The following is a 25,163-nucleotide window of genomic DNA, read 5'->3' as shown; positions in this document are numbered from 1 at the left end:
GAGACCTACCCTGTTCTTCACATAGTGATATGGGATCTTTTACGTCCACCTGAGAGGGAAAACAGGACCTCGGTTTAAACTCCTATCTAAATGATGGGTCTGTAGCACTACTCCACTGAAGTATTTAAAAATAGAATAAAGGCTTGCATTTACAAAGCACTTTTCACTAGACATCTCAACGTGGCTTACAATGAATGAAGTACTTTTTTGAGGTATAGTCGCTGATGTAATGTAAGAAAAATGGCAGCCAATTTGCGCACGGCAAACTCTCTCAAACAGCAAGTTGATAATGACCAAATAACCTGTTTCTGTGATGTTGATTGAGGGATAAATATTGACCAGGACATCAGAGATAAGCTGTGCCCCAGTTGGAAGCACTCCCGCCTCTGAGTCACAAGGTTCTAGTTTCAAGTCCCGTTCTAGGGCTTGAGCACAAAGGTGAAGGCTGACACTCCAGTGCAGTACTGAGGGATTGATGCACTATTGGAGGTGCTGTCCCTTGGTGAGACCTTAAACCAAAGACCCAGCTGCCCACTTGTAAGGATATAAAAGATCTCATGATGCCATATTTTAAAGAACATTAAGAGTTTCCTGGCCAATGTTTAGCCCTTAATCAAGCTGTTCTTCAAACTAGTAACATGGCCTAGGTTATGAGCTGAAGTTCTAGACTGTGATTTAAATGTACATCCTTCTGAATCAGATAAGGGTGTAACTAGTGAGCCATGGCTGATGCCTATTCTTATCTCCAAGTTAAAAGATTGCAGGTTCCAATTCTTCAGACCTTGAATATATAACCCACAAGCAAGTGCTACGTTATTGGAGGTTCTATTTTTCTGATCAGACTAAAGTGAGATGTCCATTTTCAGATAGCTGTAAAGGATCATCTGGCACAATTTGAAAGAGAGCAAGGGAGGTAGCTTTCCTAGTGTCCTCGCCATCATTCTTACCTCAAGCAGTGCTACTAAAATGCAAATTTTATTTTTTTTCACTTTCATACAGCCTTATGTGGAAATTTAAACAAAAACATTGTCTTCCATCTCACCTTCCACTCTTCTGCTCTCAGCCCCCTTCTCACTTTGGACATTAAGATGCCAAATTAATGTTTTCAATGCCCTTTTGGATAGGCCTTTATTTGTAACTTAACGAATCATAAATAATTCCTTCAGTTCTAATGCTGTTCAAGTTAGGCACCAAACTGCAATATAAGGTAATACATCTGTGGAAATTGGTCTGCATATTTGCTATTCCAGCAATCTTAATCTGCATAATTAAGCCAGACTTGATGCATAACATAATGTCTCACTTTATATATTGGTCGTCTGGAGCTGCTAGGCTGCAGTGTTTTTCAGCCTGCAAGTGTTTCCCCTTATTTCAGTGCATTAATCATCAATTTGTTGCATTTTTTTGTGTTTACTAATAATTTGATGAAATGATTTATATACAGAATTAAAGTGTTTTGTTTTCAAAATGTATACACTTCTAAATATTAAAATTTGCAGTCAATGATTCACTTAATGACTTTGATTTGCCTTATTTCAAGTTTTCAAAAGATAGAATGCAGGATGAACATTTTGGACATTTGGATGGTTTTCTTTCTTTCCTTTTATCAGAGATAAACCCAAGATTAAGTCTAAGTAAAACATTGCTTTGAGTGCTGAATTTCCCCCTACAGCCCTAAAAATAGACCTGGTGCTATATTTTACCAGCCTTTTTGATGAGCAGAGAGGGAGGAGGGCTGGTATTATGGCAGGGAAGGGTGTAGGGAGGGGAGCCAGGTATCTTTCCACTGCTATGATGTTATTACCAGTGGCGGGAGCCTCAGTGGCACAGTCACCCACAAAGGCTGGCCAATTGAGCCACTAAATGGCCCAAGTAATGGCCACTTCTTGCCCCCACTGGCATTTTGCCCATGTCTGGAGAGACCACTACGTAAATCCCAGTGGCGTCCAATTGGCTCCTGCAGAGGGGTGGACCCCCCTCTATGGCCACGTCCGCCTGGGGCGTGCGCGGCCCCTTCCTAATAGTAAGTTCACTAGAAAATCCTGAAGGAAATGAGTGCCAAATCCACATGGGGAGAAAATGTATTTATTTTAACATCAATGATTATTTTTACATGGACTTTCTTTTGCAGAGGCAGTGAGAATATTTTGGTAAGCATTTCTACTAGATTTTCACTCCCTTCGATTACAGTTATTGTTTTTTAACCAAAGCGCTTGATTTTCTTTTTCATAGCATGTTTATAGATGAATTCCTTGCCACTGGAAAGGAAGGAGACCATGGTCCACAGCTGGAGTTTGAGCAGCTGCCCTTCAACCATCCACTTTTCATCATGTATTCTTCTGGTACAACAGGGGCACCGAAATGCATGGTACACTCGGCTGGGGTAGGTAATCCCTGAGGCTTTAACAAAGGACAAAGACCTGTTTAACCTAATTTAGCAGTGCTTATTTGCATTTTTGTATGTTGTATTTGAAATTGCATTCAGTAGAAGAATGAAATGCAAAATAGATCTGCATTTTACTTTAAAGCGAGAGTAGTCTATGCTTTTGTCCTTTCTCTGATCAGATGCAGGGAATTCTCTGGCGAGTAACTCATCTCCTGACTCCCCAAAGGCATAAGTCAAGAGCGTGATACAATACTCTCCACTTGCTTGGATGAGTGCAACTCCAATAACACTCAAAAAGCTCATGCCATTCAGGACAAAGCAGTCCACTTGATTGGCACCCCACCCACAAACATTCACTCCCTTCACCACTGATGCACAGTAGCAGCAGTGTGTACTACCTATGAGATGCACTGCAGGAATCCACCAAGGCTCCTTCAACAGCAGCTTCCAAACCACGATTTCTACCCCTTAGAAGGACAAGGGACACTACACCCTGCGAGTTCCCCTCCATCCTGATTTGGAACTATATCGTTGTTCCTTCACGGTTGCTGGGTCAAAATCCTGGAGCTCCCTTCCTAGCAGCACTGTGGGTGTACCTACGCCACATGGACTGCAGCGGCTCAAGAAGGCAGCTCACCACCACCTTCTCAAGGGCAATTAGGGAAGGGCAATAAATGCTGGTCCAGCCATCTATGCTCATGCCCTGTGAAAGAATAAATAAATAAAATCTCCATGGGTGAAATTTAATGTATCATCCCCCCCCCCCCCCCCCCCCACCCGAGTTGAGTTTGGAGGCAGAAGGGGACATTTAATCGGGTGAAATGGTGCCTTCCCGCCTTATCTCCGATTAAGTCATGGGTGCAAAGGATGCTGGATATCCTTTCTGGCCTGTTACCACCTAAAGCCCTATAGTGGGCAATTATTGCCTAAGTGCCTGAACAAGGGACCTGGCATTGGGAAATGGGGTTGGAGTCAAGCTCCCTGCCCTTGCCTATGGCACCCCTGGCATCTCTGACTGATCTCTTTAGTTTATGAGCAGCTAAGCTACCTGGATTGCCTATCGAGAGCTAGGAAAACAGAAAATGCAGGTAATAGTCAGCAGGCCTGGCAACATCTGTGGATGGAGAAACTGAATTCATGTTTCAAGTCTGTGATCTTTCATCAGTTCTGTTTCTCTCTCCGCAAATGCTGCCAGATGTACCAAGTATTTCTGGCATTTCCTGTTTTTATTTCAGATTTCCAGTATCTGCAGTCTTTTACTTTGGTATTGCCTATTAGAGGAGTGACCCTTGAACCTCTGAAAGCAGCTGAAGGTCACAGCTGCATTCCAGGGGCTGCCTGTAAAGAATGCTATAGGATACCTGCTATTGATTAATAACTTAACTATGAATAAAGTAATATAAGCTTAATCATTTAAAGGCTCTGTACTAATGGAGTCTAATGCCAGCATACACGGACATAATTACAATGCAAAAATAAAACTATAATTACATTGGAAATAAGTAGAAAATGTCTTTAATGAAACTGCCCTTTTGCTGCAGCAGTTTCTTTCTAAACTTAATAGATGTTTCAATTAGTATTTAATTTTGATTACCATGTTTGACACGATCTTAAATGCCTTCAATTGGAATGCAGTGTATTAAATATAATAAGTATACCTATCAGCATGTTAAAATATTGACAACCTGGGTACAACCTATTCACTTATAATAGATTAATTCAAAATTCCAATTCAAAACGATTTCAGTGGACTCCAAATTTAAAGACTTGATTTCAATTCAGTGGTTTAATCTTCCAAAAATCACCGTAGTTTAATGGTGCTAAATATAATCTTTTGAGTTTTACGCTGCAAATAATTGTGTAAATGACCAAATACTTAGCAAGTTCCTTTTTATAGTCTTTATTCTGTTTCACTGCTGCAGACCTTGTTAAAAATATCAGCCTAACTTAATCATGGTCTGAAAATGTTACTATTTTGCTCAAATTATAACTTCATGAACTTCCTCGAACGATGAAAAGTGGGACAGTTTTGTAAAAGGTGTCTTAGTTCCACATTACACGTATACACTGGAGGCAGTTGTGGCTATATCCAAACATGAAGGACATTGAATTATAATTTAGGGCAGAACCTCCTGTTATATACCATACTGGAAGTAGGTGGCCAATCAAGAGTAAGCAAAGTCTGGTCTGGCATAGGCATAGAATTGAAGGTATAAAAACAGAAAACGCTGGAAAAACTCAGCAGGTCTGGCAGCATTTGTGGAGAGAGAAACCAAGTTAATGTTTCAGGTTCAGTATGACTCTTCTTGGGAATCTTCTTTGCTTTTATTTTAGTATAGAAATGAAAATGTTCCTTGTAAAAATTCTGGCACTGGGGAAGCAGGCAGTTACTCATTGACTGATAATGGAGCTTGTACTGTGTTTTGAATCTAAGTATAAATGATTCTTCAGTAACTCCCTTAGCAGTTTCTTTTGGTATTTCAAAGTCATTTTTTTGTTTTGAAGAAAGATTCTCATTATCCATAAGGCTTTTTTATTATATAATTTAAAATTGAATTAATTGTTAATTTCAATTAAGCAGCCTTGAATCAGGAACAGCTGATTGCCTAGTCCTGCAAATTCATGAGGTTTAAGGTAGATTCTAAGTGGGAGGGGCAGCACAGATGTATAGTAGCCTCCAGCTGGCAAAAATGGGCATCTTTCCAGCCCACCTCACCCCCACTTCATAAAGGTTTATTTCCTTAGCACTAGCCTTAAAGTGACCTTGGAAAAGAGTCCATTCTTTAAAAATACATGATATACTTTGGCTGCCTCATGGCCTCAGAGGCTGTTGTTTCCAGCTGTTCCACTCTGAGTGGCTGCCTATCTTATGGAGATGCTACTGACCCTGTGAATCTTCATGGGCTCAGGGCTGTAACTGGCAAGCACATGGGAAGTCCTGCCACATCATTATTAAGGTGGCAGAGTTGGTTTATGGGCTTTCTAGGTTGATGCGTTTACATTAATGAGCATTTTTTTTTGTGGTGAGTGATGTTGTCTAAAATTTGCCAAAACCCCACAAGGGGATGTTGGATACAGGGGTTATTGTCTGAATTTGCCTTACAGTGGACAACCATAACTTGAGATTCGAATGATAACACACAGGTGGATTTTAAATCTTTACCATGGTAATGAGTAACATTAGTTGCTCTGAACTGGTTAAATATCTGCTGTTTCTCCTGCCCATTCATAAAAAGTAAGTCAGCTCATCGTGATTCGTTTGTGAGGTTAAAGGACATTTGTAGTTATTCCTCCTTAGTTTTTTTCATTGCAGTGTACTGTTAGTTAGGCATTGACTGTCCGTCTGGGAAGCACATTGATCAAATAGCTGAGTTTGCCTTTTCCTTGCATATTGCTTTCCAATGCAACGGTTGAACTAAAATTTTGTATCAGCATCAGGGAGCAAGTATCTACCCTTTAGAACATAAGTAAATCTTCAGAATATCACATCTGAGGTGCACTTTTTTACTACCAAATATTTCCCAAAAAGCAATTCTTACATCACTTTGTGCTAACTATGTAATAATTTATTTGCATGTTTCTAAAACTCGCAGTTATCTTTGTCTAGGGAGCCATGAAGAATGCATACAGGTCTAATTCCAATCTGTCTGTGATAGAAAGTACAAGGGCATTCAATACAAAACTAACATTCTGCAGCCGTAGTTATGCTATGTACATTGATGCCATATAATCAGCATTGAGGAGATGGCTGTCGATGACTTTAGAACATGGAAGGGCAGAACGTGTGACTTAATGCAGTTTGCAGTTTCATGAGTTTAAACACTTAAAAAAGTGACGGCCAGTATCTCCAGCTTTTTAAAAAAAAAAATTTAATTTATTGAACGACTGACACTATTTAAAAAATGTGCTTTTGTTGAAATCCATAAACTCTTCGTGTGCTGAAAAGGCAGTTTGTGATTATTCTTCTGTTTAGTTTGCATTAGTTTCTACAGCACACTGTTGTTATTGTTGTTACCAGCCCGTTGATTCATTTAGGCGAGAGACCAGGTCAGTTCAAGAATTGGTCGTTAGTTGCAACCTTACTGAACAGTGAGCTGTTAATCATTATTGCCAGTATGTGGGGAGTTTTAAAGGGTGCTGGGTCTTGCAGAGAAGTGGTGCATCACTAGGGGGCAGACTTGTTGCATCATCACGCCATGCCCAGCCATAAGTGAATAGAATGGAGGACGATTGTCTCTGTGCCACTTACCAAGATTCATAAAGGAAGCTGTTATGATTTTGTTATATATAATGCACAGAGAAAATATCCCCCCATATCATTCAAGCTGTGCTAATGCTAATGTTTGTGTACAGTTAATTAGAGGTAAACTTGATGTTAAAATCATGGGTGAAATTTTACGGCAGTGGGATTTTACCTTCCTGCTGAAGCCAATGAGGTTTAGAATGTCTCGCTGCATTTTACGGCCCCATCCCTACCGAAAAGTGGCTGTAAAATTCTGCCTCATGTGTATTGTAGTGTTTGCATTTTAAAAATAACAATTGTAGTTTACAGTAAATGGCAACATTTTTGCTTCGTGTTTTTGTTAACCTATAATATCACAGTCATTTAGGAGATGTTGGTTCCCAAAGCTAATTATTTAGATCAGATAATTTATGCAGTAAAATTATTGTAATATTTATAGCAAAGGACCACAACCTAGAGATTTAATAAGTTCAAGTTCCATTCTGATAATTAGTGACAGTGAATTCAATGAATGTGATAATTTATGGGCTGTTCATGACCTTCTGGGAGGGACAGCATGCCTGCTGCCCTTACCTGCTCTGGAGTACACGTGACTCCAGTCCAACACAACAGAGCTGACTCTTGATGCCAGGTGTGCCACCACTTCAGAGCAACCTTGGATAAGCAATAAACTTGCCCTTGATAGAACCACCCACAACCCAAGATGCAGCCAGTGAGTTTATAGCTGATTTTAAAAAAGTTGGTGGCAATTGAAATATAGCTTTGCTAATATTTATGGCTCTCCTACCCTCTCTTTTCCTATGAGTGAATGAAGGGGACCCCTCCATTTGGTGGAAGCATTTCCTCCAATTTTATCAGTTGCAATAGTAGGTAAGTATTTACTGTGCGTAAGGTTTCTTCTTCTTGAGTTCTAGGCAGATCTGACCCACAACATCACGACCTCCATCACGCTTAGGGTAAGGAGGCAGGTCCTGAATCCACCCACCTGGAACAGGGGTCAAACCCTAGGCTGTTGCCACCAGTCTGATCCAAACCAGCTGCTCAGCTAATTGGCCAGCCATCACCACCCCTCCCACCCAAGGTGTGTCCCTGTTGCTGTGGTAACATAAATTTTCACATGCACGTAGCCTGAAGTTGTGGAATAGTAATGGTAGAGGCTCCAATTTCTTTTCATCACGTGGCTGATCATGCATCTTCCCCGCTGTTAACCACCGGCTATTGGGACCTTTCAAAGAATTTGCAAGTTGTTACTCAACTTGTTTGGCCATGTTATGAATGCACCTTTCTTGGCCACCAAGTCCTGGAGTGGGACTTGAACCCGGAGCTTCTGGCTCAGAGGCAGGGATGTTAACCACTGCTCCACAAGACCTCCAACGATGTTACATTTAAATCAAAATTGGCTGCTTTCATGTGGAAAATCTAGATGCTTTACTTTTCATGTGCTTAAGGCAGATACCTCAGTCAATTCAACTTTGGGTGAGAACTTTTCCTTGTAGCTATCTTTCTTTCCAAAAGAGTGCTTCAAACATTTGATCCCTGCGCAGAAGTCAGACCCTCCTTATGGACCTAATCTGCCTGTGGGGAGAGAGGAAACACTCACTCACTTGGTTATGGAGGTGGAGGACACCCTTGCCCAGCTATCAGATGGGGGAGGGGTTGCAGTGTGCCTCCCCTATCTGCCAAGTGGGGATGGGGGAGGCCTCGTTCCCCTGCAGGGTGGGGTGGTGGGGCACAGAAATCCTTACTCACCCACAAGTGGCAGAGGGGAGACCCTTGCTCATCTTGGGGCAGGAGAGGGTGACCCTAGCCAACCTGTGGCTTGGAGACCTTCACCCAGCAGTTAAATTCTAATTGTTTAGACAATATTTGAGGGAGCATAACATTGTTTAAACATTTTAAACTCAGCTGCAGTTAATTTGAGCATGTCCAGGATGTCCAAGGGACTATCAAGCACTGAATTCCTGTTTGACACTGCAGTGCACTTACCACTTCTGTTTGACACCATATGTGTTTCCTTCCTCCAGGCAGTGCCTCATCACTTCTCTTGCTCAGGCCTTTGTAAGAATGCATGAATAATCTGGACTTTTGAAATGTAATAGGGTTTAACACTTCCTTTTAACTGTGGTGTAGCAGCACATGATCACCAGAGGGATTGGTATTACAGTCTCAAGTCATAGTTATAGATGGCTCATAAAGTATTATCTCTTCATAGGGCACGCTCATCCAGCACCTGAAGGAGCACATTCTCCATGGCAACACAAGCAGCAGTGATGTCATTATCTACTACTCTACAGTAAGTGCAGATTGTTGTGTGCATAAATAATGCACCGAATGGGAAGGTTTATCATCTTCCCAGTTGTTGGAGCACAAATAAATCTCTGTGGTTGTCAAAGCTTGTCATTTCATTTGCATAAACAAGGGCAGCAAGGCCCTTTCTGTAAAACACAAATGATTGTGCTTAAATTTGTTTTCATTTCCTAGAGGGGGGGAAAAAAAGAGTTAAATTGACCATGAAATTAAAGGGGCGGGAAATCTAAAAGAAACAGAGCTGGCCCAATGCTATCATAACCTGATCACGCTTCCTGCACAGTTCATGTTATTGCATGTCATTTCCTCCTCCATTATCTGTATATACAGCAGTGCAATCCATTTTCAGGCTTTGCTCTGGTTTCTGCTCATGCTTTCACTTGTAAACCTGAAGTTATAAAATGATATTTACTGCTTGCACCCATTTGCTTATTCTCCACCTTGGCCTGGCTGAATTTTATTACTCTTTTTTTTGACATTTCCTTCTTCCATTTCTTTTATTCCTTGTTTCCTTTTCTCAATCCCTCGTTCTTTACATTTACCCCCTAACCAGCTCTGAGACTTAATTTTTGGAGCCCTGAAATCTGATTGTTCATTCACATGTGAACACTGAGAGCTCTGGCTCTTGTCCAGTTCCATTGGGGACTGGAAATCATGTGAACTGAACGGCTTGAGAAGATATTGTCCACTTCTGTTCCACTCCTGAAAACCAGAAGTCTTACTATTTTTAGGGAGCACTGTGCCTCCTTTCCCTGTCTCTGTCCTTCTCCTTGCTGTGTGCTTTATCTTGTTCCTTTTTCTTTGGTCTTCTCATTAGCTGTGCTGTATTTTTTTTCTTGAGTTCTTGCCTTCCAGCTCCTGCAGTGATCACTGTTCATCCTCCATGAAATACAGTTACAAATTTCTCAGAGGAAAATGCACATTCTCAGCGTTGTTGTATCTCATTCCTTATAGGAGCTGGAAATGCTGTGAAAGGGAGCTTGCCATTTTTATGACTGTGTTCACCATCAAATCTATGAATCCCCATAGAGATGGGAACATGGGATGATCTAAAAACATTGTTCTGTTGAACATTTCATACAGAGATGTAAAGAGCTGATATACCAGATGGAGCAACGTACTGTGTCTTTGACTCAGTCTAGTAAACACATGGGCTTTGCTGCAAATTGGTCCAAAGTCTTGTCAGTGCATCGAAACTGCAGTATTTTAAAAATCTATTTTTGTTAATCTTTGGCTTTGTTCTTGCATAAAGTTCAACATATGAAAATGACGGGACAAGTGAACCTACTTAATCATTTGAATTTACTTCACTAAAGGTTTGTTTAGGAAACTCCCCCTTCTGGCTGCTTGATTTTTCGGTAAAGCATATTGGACATTTTGTTTATGTACAGGAGCTGTTCCGGTGACATATTTGGTGATGTAACTGCCTCACGAATTCCATCTCCCGCTAAATGTATTTTTAAAAAAATCTTAATTATCTTCTCTCTCTCACTGTCTTTACATCATTCCTACTGTCATGGCATTATTTCTGGTGGAGTGAGGATAAGTCATTTAGTGGGTGTTATTATTATGTCATCGCACAGTATAAATGCAAGTTTTGCATTAAATTCAAGCTGTTGGTGCTTATGGCGTACTCCTCTCTAATTTTGTCTGATATTTCATTGATTCTAGAAACCATTGGGATCAATTTTTGGAATTCTTTCACAATGTTTCCAGTTGCATCTCCTAGTAATTATATCTAATGGTTGAGTGAAATTCTATTTTCTATTTTCCAGATTGGCTGGATGATGTGGAACTGGCTTGTATCAGCTCTTGCTACAGGAGCCTCTGTTGTTCTATATGATGGATCTCCTCTTGTTCCCTCTCCAAATGTGCTGTGGGACTTGGTTGACAAGCTTGGGTAAGATGTTGTTTCACTGTGACAGCTTGCAGCAATATAAAGGCATGGGATGAAATAGATCAGTGTAACATTCAAGTAAGATGTAGAGATTGAAATGGTTTATAAAACACTTTACCTGACACATCACAGAAAGTACATGAAGTACACCCAATTCTCATTAACTTGATCTCAAATCTGATGGAGGTACTTTCTGATGGGTATTGGATGCAGCACTCTGAGTTCTGTGTAGCATTAAGAGTGAATCCAATTGAAAAAAATGCATTCTGTAAGAGTGTTTTATATTTAGTGGTATCTACAGTTCTCATTTCAGGTTTACAATAGATGAAAGGGCATCAAAATGGAGTTCCAAGAGAACAGTTCTTTTTGTTTCCTTAACAAGGCACAAGATTTTCAGTGCCTGCCGGTGTCGGGTGTGCTCGGTGGCATGGATGAGATCATTCATCCTCTATCTGTATTGGATGGTGAACCTCTTCTGTGCAGCATTGGCACTAATCGTCACTGCCATTGCCTACCAAGCTGGAGTGCTAATGTAGCTACCCTTTCTGTGGCCAGGGCGGGGGTAGAGGACATCACAGCAGGCCTCCACAGTGTCCAAAAGATGCTCGAAGGCTGCAGTCGTCTTGCCTGTCGGGGCCATGTTGTCTTTGCTCCAGTCCTGGGCTGGAAGCACTGGATACTGCTCTACTTTAAATGTGGTGCCTGGCATGATGAAGGGGCGAGGTGATGGCGTGGCAGGTGAATCGGAGCCTACCTGCCATCAAAGCAGCGTGTTTTCCGGGAATGCATAATTAATGTGATGGGTTTGGTCGATACAGAGCGAAAAGCCGCCATTGCAGCCGACGGGCGTTTTCCCCGCCTGCTGCCACACTTCGTGCAAATCTGGGACGATTCCACCCAAACTGACTTTGATAATCTTGCAACAAGATATACTAAAAAAAATGTTAAGTTTCTCCTCCTCTTAATCATTCTAGTTTTGAATGTGAGGAAAACTAGTAGTGACTTATTTGAAGCACAGTGTTGTGTCCAACCTGGTGTTAGAAGGAATTTTCTTATCTTTGTATTGTAGTCTCTAATTAAGAATGAAAATTCAGGTTTAGAGGGTCCTTTAAATCAATTGGAATAACTAGGACTGTGTGTGAGCAGGCAGATTATGCTGTGGGAGTCCCCTACCTTCCTCAAGTTACCACAAAGCAAATTGCCATGAAACAAGCTCTCAAGCCATTTAGTGCCAAGGCAAAAACTCTCCGACTTCTAGCGGTAGGTATAAATGGCCAATGGGGTTCATGTATAGGTCTGAATTGAGCTAAGTTAGAAATGCACTTAAGTTACAACTTTGGCCTCATTTCTAGCCTTGATATTCTCCATCCAAGTTTATCTAAAGAAATGTAATGGCAATTTCTAATTTACATGTTAATTGTAATGCTGGTATGTGGATTGTTGCCAGCCAAATCCCTTTTGTATTTTCAAGAAAATTGAATACATAATCATCTCTCTTGTGGCTTCATATGATTTTCATCCTTGATAAGATGAGTGCATTTCATATTCTGAACCAAATTCTCATGTTAAGTCGGCAGCTACTCGTGAATGTGCAGATCTTTTCCTGTGATAGCTATCCTTAATCTTGTGTAGTTGATGTTTGTGTAAATGTTTGAACCAAAAGCAAAAATCTGGAAGATTTTTTTAAGAGAAAGCAAGAGTATAAGATAATTGTAAAACCAATTATTTAAGGCAATTTGCTCTGAATGTTTAGTGCATAAAAAACTTGCGAAAACTACTTCAGAATGCTCAGGTATCATATTTGTCAAATCTTTGCTTAGACAGAGGAAGCATAAGGTGAGATTTTTAACTCAAAAGCCACCCACTTACACAGAGCCAAAATCAGTCCCATAATTCGTCTTGAGTGAAGGCAGTAGAAAAATGAATACCTTTTTAAAAAAAAACCTTTTGCAAATGGTAAAAGCTGGAATTTTTGGTTCTATTGTAATAAATGTGGAAATATTCTAATGTGTACACAATGTTCCCTTTTTTAATCCAGCTGAACAGTATGTTTCAGTAACTTTGGCTTCTACTTATTCTGCGAATGGAGGTTTGAAAATACATTTTTGGGAACAGGCTTTTAATTGTTGCGCATACCTTTTCAGGTTAAAGTGTGTTGATGTTGGGTAGGATATATATTTTGGAAGCACCAGCTTTCTACCTGTTAAAATATTGTATATTACTAATACTCTTTAAAAATAATCAACATCGTCCCCACTGTCAAACTTGGTCTGTGAAATGATTTCATTTTTAAGCATCACTGATACGAATGTTAAGGCTTATTTTATTTTGCTTTGTAACAATGTTTTTCTGATTATTATCGATTTATTAAACTCTTCTACCCTGCTATAATTGAATTAGTTACATTGATTTTAGATATTGACAGTCTAACATTTCTTTGAACTAACAGGATTACGAAGGAACTTGTGTGGTCACAATAGCTACTTTATGTCTAAAAGTCTGAGACAATGGTGTAAAAGTTGTAAGCTGTCTTAAACCAAAAATAAGTTGGCATTTATAAAGGAGGGCATGTTCACATAACATACTACTTAAAAAAAAAGGAACCAATTTATTTCCAAATTGTTCTTTAACCACGTGCAGTAGAACAGGTTCTTTGCTCAGGATTGGCACAAACTTTATCATTTTTAGAGAATGAACTATGATGCTACTGATCGATGGGATGGGAGGTGGGGCTGGATAGAGGGGGGAAACAGGTTACTATGTGACACTTGACCCCACTATCTTTCACCAAGCTAATAAAGTTTCATTTCACTGACTCCAAGTGGGTTAAGTATTACCCTTCAGTGAACCCTTGTCAAGTGGGAAACATTAAGTTGTTGCAGTGTGCAGCCAGACTGCTGTGTGGCAGTGCTAACTTACAGATAGTGATAGCTGATTCCACTGAACTTCATTTTGAAAAGAGTTTGGTGGCAGATTATTGTTCATTTTATTTTTCACTGTAATACAGACACAAATGCTTGAAAGTTTAGCTAAAACTGCTGTATACTCATGCTGCCACAGCTACAAGTTATGTTCTACTGTCCAGTTATGATTTTTTTAATATTATGAATTAATATTATAAAAATTATTTACAGACAAATAAAAAAAAAAGCATAAGGAAAAGCGCAGTGTTCATAGATTGGAAAGCACCTTTTATAGGCATAATTTATTGCCTCAGCTACATTGGTATGAAGTCAAGTAAAAATGTAGTGCATTTACTAGCTTTGGGTAAGCAGATAGACAAGGCACCAAAAAGGTGTGAACCCAATGTGCCTCTACCATTAGGAGCCTTTTTATGAGATTATATGTGTTAAAAATAATAAGTGTCACTGTTCCCAAGCAAAATGGTTAGCTCCATGTGTGGGTCTGAACAGATTTTATAAATTGACTTGAACTAACAAGCATTCTAGTCAGTCAAGAGTGTAAACCATAGTTGGCTTCCATGCCTTGGTAAAAGGCAAAAGAAATTGGAGGTCACCGAAAACATACTATAGAATTCTAAAGAAGGAACAAATAACCAAGAGCCTTTCTATACATCAGTATTCCTAAAGGTGAAATAAAGGCACAAAATGCTGGAAAAACGCAGCAGGTCTGGCAGCATCTGTGGAGCGAGAGAAACAAGAGTTAAGGTTTCCATGACTCTTCTTCGGAACTTTGGATTTAGACCTGTAGCTATACAAAACCCTGTCTGGAGCAAGTATAATGTACAGAGAGAAAGTTCCCCAGTTTTGGACTGCAAAATCATTTTATCTGGATTGCCATAGAATGTAGAGAGGCAAGTACGATGCAAACAAAGCAGATCCTTGTGTAAGAGGCATCAGACAGCTATTGAGAAGAAATCCATAGAGAAATGGTGGAATTAGAGATCCCTTGAGTAAGAGAGAGTATCAGCAAAAGTTGGAAAAAGAAAGATGGTGGAGTCAGTGAATTCTAACCACACAAATCGAGACATTTAATGATATTTATTCTTTCTTGAATTTCACTATGGGTCACACTAACAAATCACCTGATTGACTGACATGCTAGTTCAAGTCTATCCAACAAAATCTCCAAATTGTTTAGTTTAGACCTATGTGTGGAAATAAACAGTTTGTTGGGGAATGTGCCCCACAGGAAAATGGATATTGAATAAAGACACAATCACACTTGACTGTTTGCCATAACCAACTGTAAACCTCACACTTGAAGAGTAGGCTAGGCTAATGGAGGCTGGGGAATAGTGCCCTAGCATTTAAGGAAAGTAAGGGGAGAAGTTCTATGACTTACTGGTCTTGTGCTTTCCCCCCTTAAGCTTAACTCCTTTTTTAAGCATTACTTATAATTAGTGATTACAGAGATGCGATCTGTTTCAACCTTTCTCCTGTTTCATACACTAAAACAATAGGGCAGTTCATTTCTACTATCATCCTCCTGACATGTGGGAGTTAAAATTGGGTCCTTGCTTTTTTTATTCATTTTTCCTTTCCATTTCAAGACGATTGCGATAGACAGTGTAATATTTATTGTCTAACTATCAATAGTATGTTTTCAATTCAATCCACCTAATCCTTTCTTATGGTCTTATCATGACTTGAATAAACCTTAGTTTAGCTATTAATAACCTGATAATCAAGAGTTTAGTATTGTCAAACTTAGAACACATGTGTTATGACGTGGCAGGCAGATCAAATCAACGAGGGGAAATCACGTGGTCGCAACTGTTTTGCAATTTGCATCTTTTTGAGATGTGTGCCCTGAATTCAAAAGTAATAAGACTATCATGACTTCAGAGGTTTTTTTAGAAAACTAAATTAACCATTCTTTAACAAAAGAAAAGATTACAAGCACAAACATAGATCCACAAATTACTACTATAATAACTCCTAAATCCCCTAATTAATCTAGCTCCAAGTTTCTCCTCTGTTAAGGCAATAGCGAAAAAAAACCCAAATAGATTTAAACAGATCGAGGCAAAGTTACACAATACCCTGGACAGTATAATTCAGTGATTTTTTTTTCAGCTTTGGTTCCTGTAGGCAGCAGCTTGATGCAAAGATGCTGGAGGCTGTTCAAACTTGTGTTAGATCTTAGAATTCCTTCCCCTCTGACACACAGCCTCATCCCTTTTTTACATGATTCTCCCTTTTTAATGTAAATTCCAATGTTCCAATATGTCTTTGGAACTTTACCTTTCTCATAATATGGGCTGAATTTTACGAGTCGGTGAGCGGGGGCGGGACCCACTTGCCGAAGCGTAAAATGACACGTGGTGACGTCGGGGGGAACTCCCGACATCACCATGCCCGATTCAAATTTTCAGGAAGGCGAGAGCGTAGCAAAATCAGCTCCGTGCCCGCTCACCTGTCAGTGGCCAATTGAGGTCATTGACAGGATCAATTAAGCAATTAAAGGACCTGCCCATCCAACCTTAAGGTTGGCGGGCAGGCCAGGAGCCCCAGCGGAAAAAACATGAAACCTCATCCATGGACGGGATGAGGTTTCATGTAGGCTTAAAAATTTTTTAACTTTTGTATAAAAATTATGGACATCTCCCAACTCATGTGACATTGTCACATGAGGGGACATGTAACGGAAATTTTATTTTTCTACTTTTTATCCTTTTTACGTGTAGAGCCGATTTCCCTGAGGCTAAGTGTAGCCTCAGGGAGATGAGTGTGCTCTTTCATGCGCATGCGCAAAAGAACGCACTTTTGATTTTAGGGATTCAACCCCGCCCCCCCCCACCCCCGGGTCCAAACAGGGAGTGCATAGCGCTTCCCTGTGGACATCATGCTGAGCGGGCCTTAATTGGCCCGCCAACATAAATTGGCGCGCCCATGCGCAGCCATACGCACACGCCCCCCCTCTCCCATTCCCCCCCCCCCGCCGGACGGGGGTAAAATTCAGCCCTATAAATCTTTCATAGTATTCATATTATCAGTAACCTTTGGGAAAAATAAACACACCGTTTGGCTTAGCTTCTTCTGGCTAGGTGTAATATCCTACCACCTCTTTGAAATTCAAACTAACCCAATTTATCTTGAAATGCAAATTTTCCTCACATTCTAAAACTTCAGCCACGTTTATGTATTTAGCATTTCAAACTTAGCTTCTTTTGATGACTCAAAGTCTCCAGACCAGCTGTCTGTAATTCAGTTAAATACCCCGCACGCACAGCATACACCCAAACTATCTAAACCCCTACGTTTGTTAACCTACCTTTACAATAAATCATAATATTATGAGAATTGTTATATTTTGATGGCAACTTGTCTCATCTCTTGGCTTTATTTATTCTTGTCTGTATTCTATCTTATTGAAACATCTGGTGTAACATTTCAAAGGTAGCTACCACAACTTTACCTGATTCTGCTGCTATTCTGCATTCTTTCTTTGTGATATTTGAGGTTGTTTCGGCTCTTGCATCCAAGCTAGCTAATCAATTTGGGGGAAAAAAATCTTCTAACCTGAGGTGTGCGTTCTTAAAAGTTTATTCAACATCTGATCAACAAAATCTCCTCTTGAAGTGTACCTTGAGTCCGTATGTAGCAATAGAGTTTACTTCAATACTGAATCCAACAGAGGAATCTCTATCGCAATAAATTGTCAAATGCACCTCTCATCAGTAGGTGATTGTTTCAGTATTTTGTCAGAGTAGATTTTAAATTCATCCATACAGCAATTGGTTGCTTTTAGTAAAGACAGAATAAAATTAATCAGCGATGCAATTGTTTCTTCAGGTAGATTGCATTGTTCATTATATCAGAAACTTAACATCTTAGCTCTCTTCCTTTTTGTATAATATCTCTGTTCACTTCCAAGCATGGAACAAAGACAAATCAATTTAACAACCATAGTTATTAGAAGCAATGCTCTAAGGCCATGAAGGCAATTTTACTGCAAGTAAACAGATAAACACAGGACCAAAAAAATGCTTTAGTGTTTTCTGAACAATGTAAAGGATGAGGTGGCATGAGGTATTAATTGTTGTGATTGTGTACTATGCTAAAGATTTGTACAATAATATAACAGCCAGGAAAACAACGTTATCTGCTCTAGTTTGAACCAGTTGAAAGTTTTAAATCTCAATCTCAGATTATTTTAACCTAACTGGCCTGTGGGAAACACATAGGGCAGAATTTTTTAACTAGTGTTGTGGTCTTTGATGAATGGACCACAGGAGACTCAGGTACAGGTTACGATTATTTATTCGAGTAATTGCAAGGAGGGCACCATCTCAATACAGCTTGAGACAGTGCTCTGCTAAACTATAAGTATTCAACATATTTATACATTATTGGTCACGTACAAGAACAGTTTCCAGATTCCGATCTCGTCAACATATAGGTTTACATTACAAAACATCTCTGGTAACAAGTACATCCCTATTTGTTTTCACCCGGGCAGAGACCTTACCATCTGTTCTTCCCCTATTTGTTGAAGAGCACACGTAATCTTAGTTGATATTGCCATCCTCTGACTACAGTCCGGCTCCAAGGCCTTTCTGTTGTTTGCAGGCCCTTAAGGCTGTGCAAGGTTCATCTGGTAACCTTTAACTGCCAATGTGCTTGGAGATTTTAAGTAATTCATTCCTTTTCAATAAGTTCTTACTGTATCCCTATGTTCCCCCTAATAATTACTGTATCCCTTTATTTCCCCTAACACTAGCTATGTGGGAAACTGATGGGATTGAGTGCCGTGTTGGTTTTCCCTGCCAGATTATTCATTGAAATCGATGAGTAAAATTGGGCTGGGTGTCCAATCAGCGTCCAACCTGATCCTAGGGGCAGAATTTTATGTCCCGCAGATGCTCGCCTGACCCGGTCGGGTGTAAAATAGTGCGCGATGACATTGGGCAAGCGTCCCAACGTTGTCACGCACTCTCGTGATGTTTTGGTCAGCAGGTGGGCTCGTGCAAAGTTGGCAGCGTGCCTATCGACAATTAAGAGGCTTATTAAAGCCGTTAAGAGAGATTTTTCACTGCCCGTCCAACGTTATGGTTGGTGGGCAGGTAAATTGGCCAGGCGGCCTTTAGATTTTTAAGGAAACCTCATCCATGGGCTGGATGAGGTTTCCGATATTAATTTAAGAAAAAATGTTTTGACATTTTTATCATATATATGTTCATGTGAGTGCTATGTGGGGGCATTTTTTTCAGAATTTCCAAATCTTTATTTTTGATTTGAAAATTCTTCAGCTCCCTGTGGCAGCTCTCTGCCTTCAGGGAGCTTTCATTGTGCGCTGCCCCGTGTGCATGCTGATGTCAGTGCTCGCCCTCTTACTGCCCCCCCACCCCTGTGCTGAGCTTTTCAGTGCGCCTTTAATGCTAGCTGGCCGTTAATAGGCCACCAGTGTGAAATTGCGGTCGGGGGCCGATTGAGGGCTGCGGAACGTTTCCCAATCACTCCTGGGCCCCCCCAGTGCACCCGCCCAATGACCTGAAAATTCTGCCCTACGTGTTTCCCGCAGGCGAGTTAGATTGACAGAATCTGAGATTTTGATTTAAAGCTTTCAACTTGTTCAAACTAGGACAGATAATATTATTTTCCTGGCTGTTATATCATTGTACAAATATTTAGCATAGTATACAATCACAACAATTAATACCTCTCGTCACCTCATCTTTTACATTGTTCAGAAAACACTAAAGCATCATTTTTTTTTTTGTCCTGTGTTTATCTGTTTACTTGCGGTGAAAGTCCAATGCCTTTTTCAAATGGTAACAAATACATTTTAATCTATTTTCCCCTCTTGTTTTCTTTCTTTCTCTCTCCAAGCTAGAGTGCATTTCCCAATTAGTGGTCACTCTGAGTCCATAGCTTAGTCTTGCCCCCTAGCTGTTCTTTGTGATAGTCTGGATTCTAAGTGGCAACACAACAATTACACCTAAGTCAGTCTCATACACACTTTCATGGCCAGTGATCAGGATTGAGAATTTTGGATCTGCTTTTTTTTTTTGCTTTCTTTCCACGTTTCTGCCCCCATTTCCACCCCCCCTTTCCTCTGTGCCCCCAAATTTTGTGTTCCGTAGCTAATTATATCACTCTACCAGTTTTATTTGAGTTGGAGCTTAAACTTCAGACGAAGCAGGAAACCTTACAATAGTATTTATACGGTTCAATGCTGTACAACACATTGCATTTATCCACACTGATTAATTATTCAACATTCTTCTGTAGTTTCTTGTCTCTGTAATGCTTTCCATCCTTTCCTAAATGGGGTAGGTTTCCATGGCTGTCAGCGAAGGCAACTCACTACCACCTTCTCAGAGATAATTAGAGATGGGCAATAAATGCTGGCCTAGCCAGTGACGTCCACATCCTGTAAATGATTTTCAAAAAAAAGTCACACTCTAGAAACTTGCCTAAGTGGCTATGATTTATGTTGCACTCTGCTATGACGTGGCAGGTGATATGTGCCAGGTAGACCAAACCCACAAGGGAAACTTGGCCACCCTATCACAATGGTTTTGCAATTTGTATTTATTATGAGAAGGCTTATGCACTGAATTCAGAAGAATTGAACCCACTTACACCTTTAGAGATTTAAAAATTAAGTTAAAACATTTATTAACAAAAGGAAAACAAAAACAAAAACACACAAGATTACAATTACACAGTTAATTAAACAGGCTCACTCCTAATTACACATTCTCCCCGCCCCCCCCCCCCCCCCCCCCCCCCCCCCCCCCCCCCCTAAAGCCACAACCCAAAATAGATTTGAAATTATAAAATCAACCCAGCAAGGTTACCCACAGCACCCAGTCAACAGTGGAATTCCAGAGACTTGTAATACAACTTTAGTTACTGGACACAGCACAGTTCTGCTAAGTGGCTGGAGGCCTTTCCCCACGGTGTATCTTTTCGATCTCACAAAGCCCCCAACTACATCGTCTTCCATCTTCTTTATATATTCTCTCTTTTTAATCTGTAAATTCCATTGTTCTACAGGTCTTTGGGGATTTACTTTCCCAAAATAAATATAAAAACCTTTCACGTTGTCAATATGGCCTCTTTCCTTTTGGGAAAAATAAACAAAATAACCTTCCTCTAATTTATCTTGTTAGCTGTAAACCTACCATCCCATTGAAACCCAAACACCTTTCCAGTTATCTTTAAATGCAAAGTCCCTTCACACCCTACATGCTGCTGTCACCCATGTTTACATATTAGCATTTCAAAAGACTTTTTACACCTAACTTTTGATCATATCAACCTTGCAGTCTATCTGACTCTAATTCAATTTAATCAGTCACACAGAGTAATTCACACTCTCACCTATAAGCTTACAATAATATTATGAAAAATATTTATAATTCCATGACAACACCTTGATACAGCCAACATAACCAATCTTGATTCTAATGATATCCACACCCAGGGACCCTAGTCACTTTGTTCTGCACAGCTTGGAGTCACAGAGGGTCTTTGTGGCTTACCTACCAGGAGCATGGATTTATAGTCTGCGCTCCTAACTGAGAAATGACTGAACCAGTCAGATACCTGTATTTTGAAAATAATCTCTTAGTATGAGTTACAATTGTCAGTTTACAGGAATGGAGATTTTATTGTTACATTTTACCTTTTTCCTCTGGAAGCAGAACGATCCAAGGTAGACATGCTGTACATTACTGGGGAGAGTTTTGTTATGTTATATTTTATGTTATGAATTCCTTACCTTCCTTTTAAAATTTGTCTTTCCCTTAGAATTATTTTATCTTGCTAGGCTTAGTTGGATTCCATGGCACTATTAACTGACAATGTAGAACATTTTCCAGGTATATCCTGTCCATGAAAAGCAGGCCAAATCCAATCTGGCCAATTACCACCCCATCAGGCTAATCTCTCTCTCATCAGCAAAGTGATGGAAGATGTCGTTAACAAGACTATCAAGCAGCACTTACACAGCAATAACCTGCTCTCTGGGGCTCAGTTTGGGTTCTGCTAGGGCCACTGGCCTCCTGACCCATTACAGCCTCGGTTCAAACGTGGACAAAAGATCTGAATTCCAGAGGTGACAGTGACTGCCCTTGACATCAAGGCAGCATTTGACTGACTGTGATATCAAGCAATACCTAGTAAAATGTAAAATTGAAGTCAGTGGGGATCGGGAAAATTCTCTATTGTTGGAGTCATACTTAGCACAAAGCAAGATGGTTATGGTTGTGGGAGGCCAATTATCTCAGTCCCAGGACTATGTTGCAGAAGCTTCTCAGGGCATTGTCCTAGGCTCAATCATTTTCAGCTGCTTCATCAATGGCCTTCCGTCCACAATAAAGTCTGAAGTGGGGATGTTTGCTGATGATTGCACAATGTTCACAATTTGCGACTCCTCAGATACTGAAGCAGTCCTGGACAACAAAGGCTTGGGCTAATAAGTTGTAAGTAACATTCATGCTACACAAGTGCCAGGCAATGACCATCTTCAACAAGGGAGAATCTAACCACCTTTGGACACTCAACGGCATTACCATTGCTGAATTCCCCCACTATCAACATCCTGGGGGTTACTATTGACCAGAAACTGAACAGCACCAGCCATTTAAATATTGTGGCTATAAGAACAGGTTAGAGGCTGGGAATTCGGCGGCGAGTAACTCACCTTCTGACTCCACAAAGTCTATCCACCATCTACAAGGCACAAGTCAGGAGTGTGATGGAATACTCATCACTTGCCTGGATGAGTGCAGCTCCAACAACATTCAAGGAGCTTGACACCATCCAGGACAAAACAGCCTGCTTGATTGGCACCCTATTCAGCACATTACATTCACTCCCTCCAACACTGACACACAGTGGCAGCAGTGTGTAAGATCTATAAGATGCACTAAACCAACTCACCAAGGCGCCTTCAATAGCACCTTCCAAACCCACGACTTCTATCACCTAGAAGGGCAAGGGCAGCAGATGTATGGGAACATTACATCCTATTAGGACATGGCAGATGATGTGTGCCAAGTGGATCAAACCCACGAAGGAAACTTGATCACGCGGTCACAACTGTTTTGCAATTTGTACTTTTTTTCGAGGTACGTGCCCTAGATTCAGAAGTAATAATACTACCGTGACTTCAGAGGTTTTTAGAAAACTAAATTAACCATTTATTAACAAAAGAAAAGATTTCAAACACAAACATAGGTCGACAAATTACTATTATAATAACTCCTGAAACCCCCAAGTAACCTGGCTCCCAGTTACGCCTCTGTTAAGGCAACAGTGAGAACAAATAGATTTAAACAGATCCAGGCAAAGTTGCATGGACAGTAGAATTCAAAGTGAGTTTTCTCAGCTTCTGTTCCTGTAGACAGTAACTTGATGCAAAGATGCTGGAGGCTGTTCACACTTGTGTTAGATCTTAGAATGCCTTCTCCTCTGACACACAGCCTCATCCCCTTTATACATGATTCTCCCTTTTTAATGTAAATTCCATTGTTCCGATATGTCTTTGGAACTTTACCTTTCTCATGATATGAGCACGATGAAAGATGTATATTACCAATAACCTTTGGGAAATATAAGCACACTGTTTGGCTTAGCTTTTTCTGGCTAAGTGTATCATCCTACCATCTCTGAAATTCAAACTACCTTAATTTATCTATAAATGCAAATTTTCCTCATCTCATATTGTAAAACTTCAGCCATGTTTATGTATTTAGCATTTCAAACCTAGTTTCTCTTTCGATCCAGCTGTCTTCAAGTCAATTGAATCCCACATACACACATAGAGAAACTATCTAAACCCTACTATTAACCCACTTTTACAATAATATTATGAGCATTATATTTTCATGCCACCCCCTCCTTACAGAAAAATGAACCATCATTATTTAAAAAGATGGCTGCACTTTCTTAACCCGTTTTACAATATCTCCTATGCTTGTCTATAAACTCACACTATTACATTACCAGATGCATGCATTAACACAACAGTATATACAAATCCTTGGTTTCAACAGAAATCATTCCAGTCCAGTGTCCAGGCTTTTAAATGTCCAATTATCTCTTTAAGCTTCAAACTCTTGACAATGCATCTGCAATTAGATTTTAGTGTCCAGCCACATGTATAATCTGTAGATGAAATGGTTGCGGTAATAAGCTTCATCTGAACAGCCTTGCACTTCTGTCTCTCAATTTGTTCAGAAACTTTAAAGAATTGTGGTCTGCATAAACAATTGTTTCTGACATTGTTTGCAATGTAAATCACAAAATGCTGTAATGCGAACACCAGACCCAGAGTTTCCTTTTCGATTGTTGAATATCTGAATTCTCAGTTGTACATTCAACTTCCATGAAAAATACCCTATCGATTTCTCAATTCCAGTTTCTTCACCTTGTAACAGTACGTCCCTAAAGCCTATATTCCTTGCATTAATGGCCAACTGAAGTTGCTTGTCATAATTGGGTTCTGCCAAAACAGGCATTGTAGTCAATAAAGTTTTCAAACTGTCAATGCCTTCTGACGCTCCAATGTCCATTAAAACTTCTTTTTTAATAGTTCAGTCAACGGAACAACCACATTGCAGAAGTTTGGTACAAATTTCCGGTAAAACCCACTCATGCCCAGAAACCTCAGAACTTCTTGTTTTGTTTTAGGCACGGAGAAATCCACTATAGCTTCAATTTCACATCTCTTGGAGCCACCTTACCGTGTCCAATGGTATGGCCTAGATATGTAACCTGCGCTTTTGCAAATTCATTTATAGCCAAGTTCATCACCAAATTAACTCCTTGTAGTCGACCAAGTAATTCTTCCAGATGTTGTAAATGCTCCTCCCACATTTGAGAAAACTATTAGGCCAAAATATAAACAGCACAGTTGCTCAGTCCTGTAATCACTTTGTTCGTCAGTCTTTGAAATGTTACTGGTGCATTTTTCATACCAAATGGCATGACTTTAAACTGATACAGTCCATCTGGCATCACGATATCTCCTTTGCTCTCTCCGATAATGGTACTTGCCAATATATCCTCTTTGCAAGTCAATCTTTGTGATAAATTTTGATTGTCCCATTTTCTCAATGCAATCTTCCAACCGTGGTATAGGACATGAGTCCGCTTTTGTTACTGCATTCACCTTTTGATAGTCCATACAGTCTTTGGGCAGGTTTTTTCGGTCGGTGAGCAGGGGCAGGGCCTGCTCGCTGACGCGTCAGTTGACGTGGAGATACATCGGGCGTGCATCCCGATGTGCCCCCGCGTCATTTAGATTTTTGGTTCTGCGGGCGAGCAGCCGAATTGACTGTGTGCCCGCTGAACTGTCAACTGCCTATTAAGGCCTTTAAAAAAACTAATTAACTTGATTGATGGACCTGC

At 40.2% G+C, this 25,163-nt stretch overlaps 1 protein-coding gene across 1 annotated transcript in view; it reads left to right on the top strand.

Moving 5' to 3' along the window:
* aacs (acetoacetyl-CoA synthetase) overlaps positions 1 to 25,163 on the top strand; it is a 151,302-nt gene that overhangs the window by 81,283 nt on the left and 44,856 nt on the right. Inside the window, exons 8-10 of the mRNA XM_041203593.1 lie at positions 2,233 to 2,383; positions 8,842 to 8,922; positions 10,712 to 10,836. Coding sequence (XP_041059527.1) covers positions 2,233 to 2,383; positions 8,842 to 8,922; positions 10,712 to 10,836 — 357 coding nt within the window. The remainder of the gene's footprint in view (positions 1 to 2,232; positions 2,384 to 8,841; positions 8,923 to 10,711; positions 10,837 to 25,163) is intronic.

This window comes from Carcharodon carcharias, chromosome 13, assembly GCF_017639515.1.
Source record: "Carcharodon carcharias isolate sCarCar2 chromosome 13, sCarCar2.pri, whole genome shotgun sequence".
Taxonomy (NCBI): domain Eukaryota; kingdom Metazoa; phylum Chordata; class Chondrichthyes; order Lamniformes; family Lamnidae; genus Carcharodon; species Carcharodon carcharias.
Note: the sequence above shows the minus strand (reverse complement) of the source record. Positions and strands in the feature narration are given on the sequence as shown.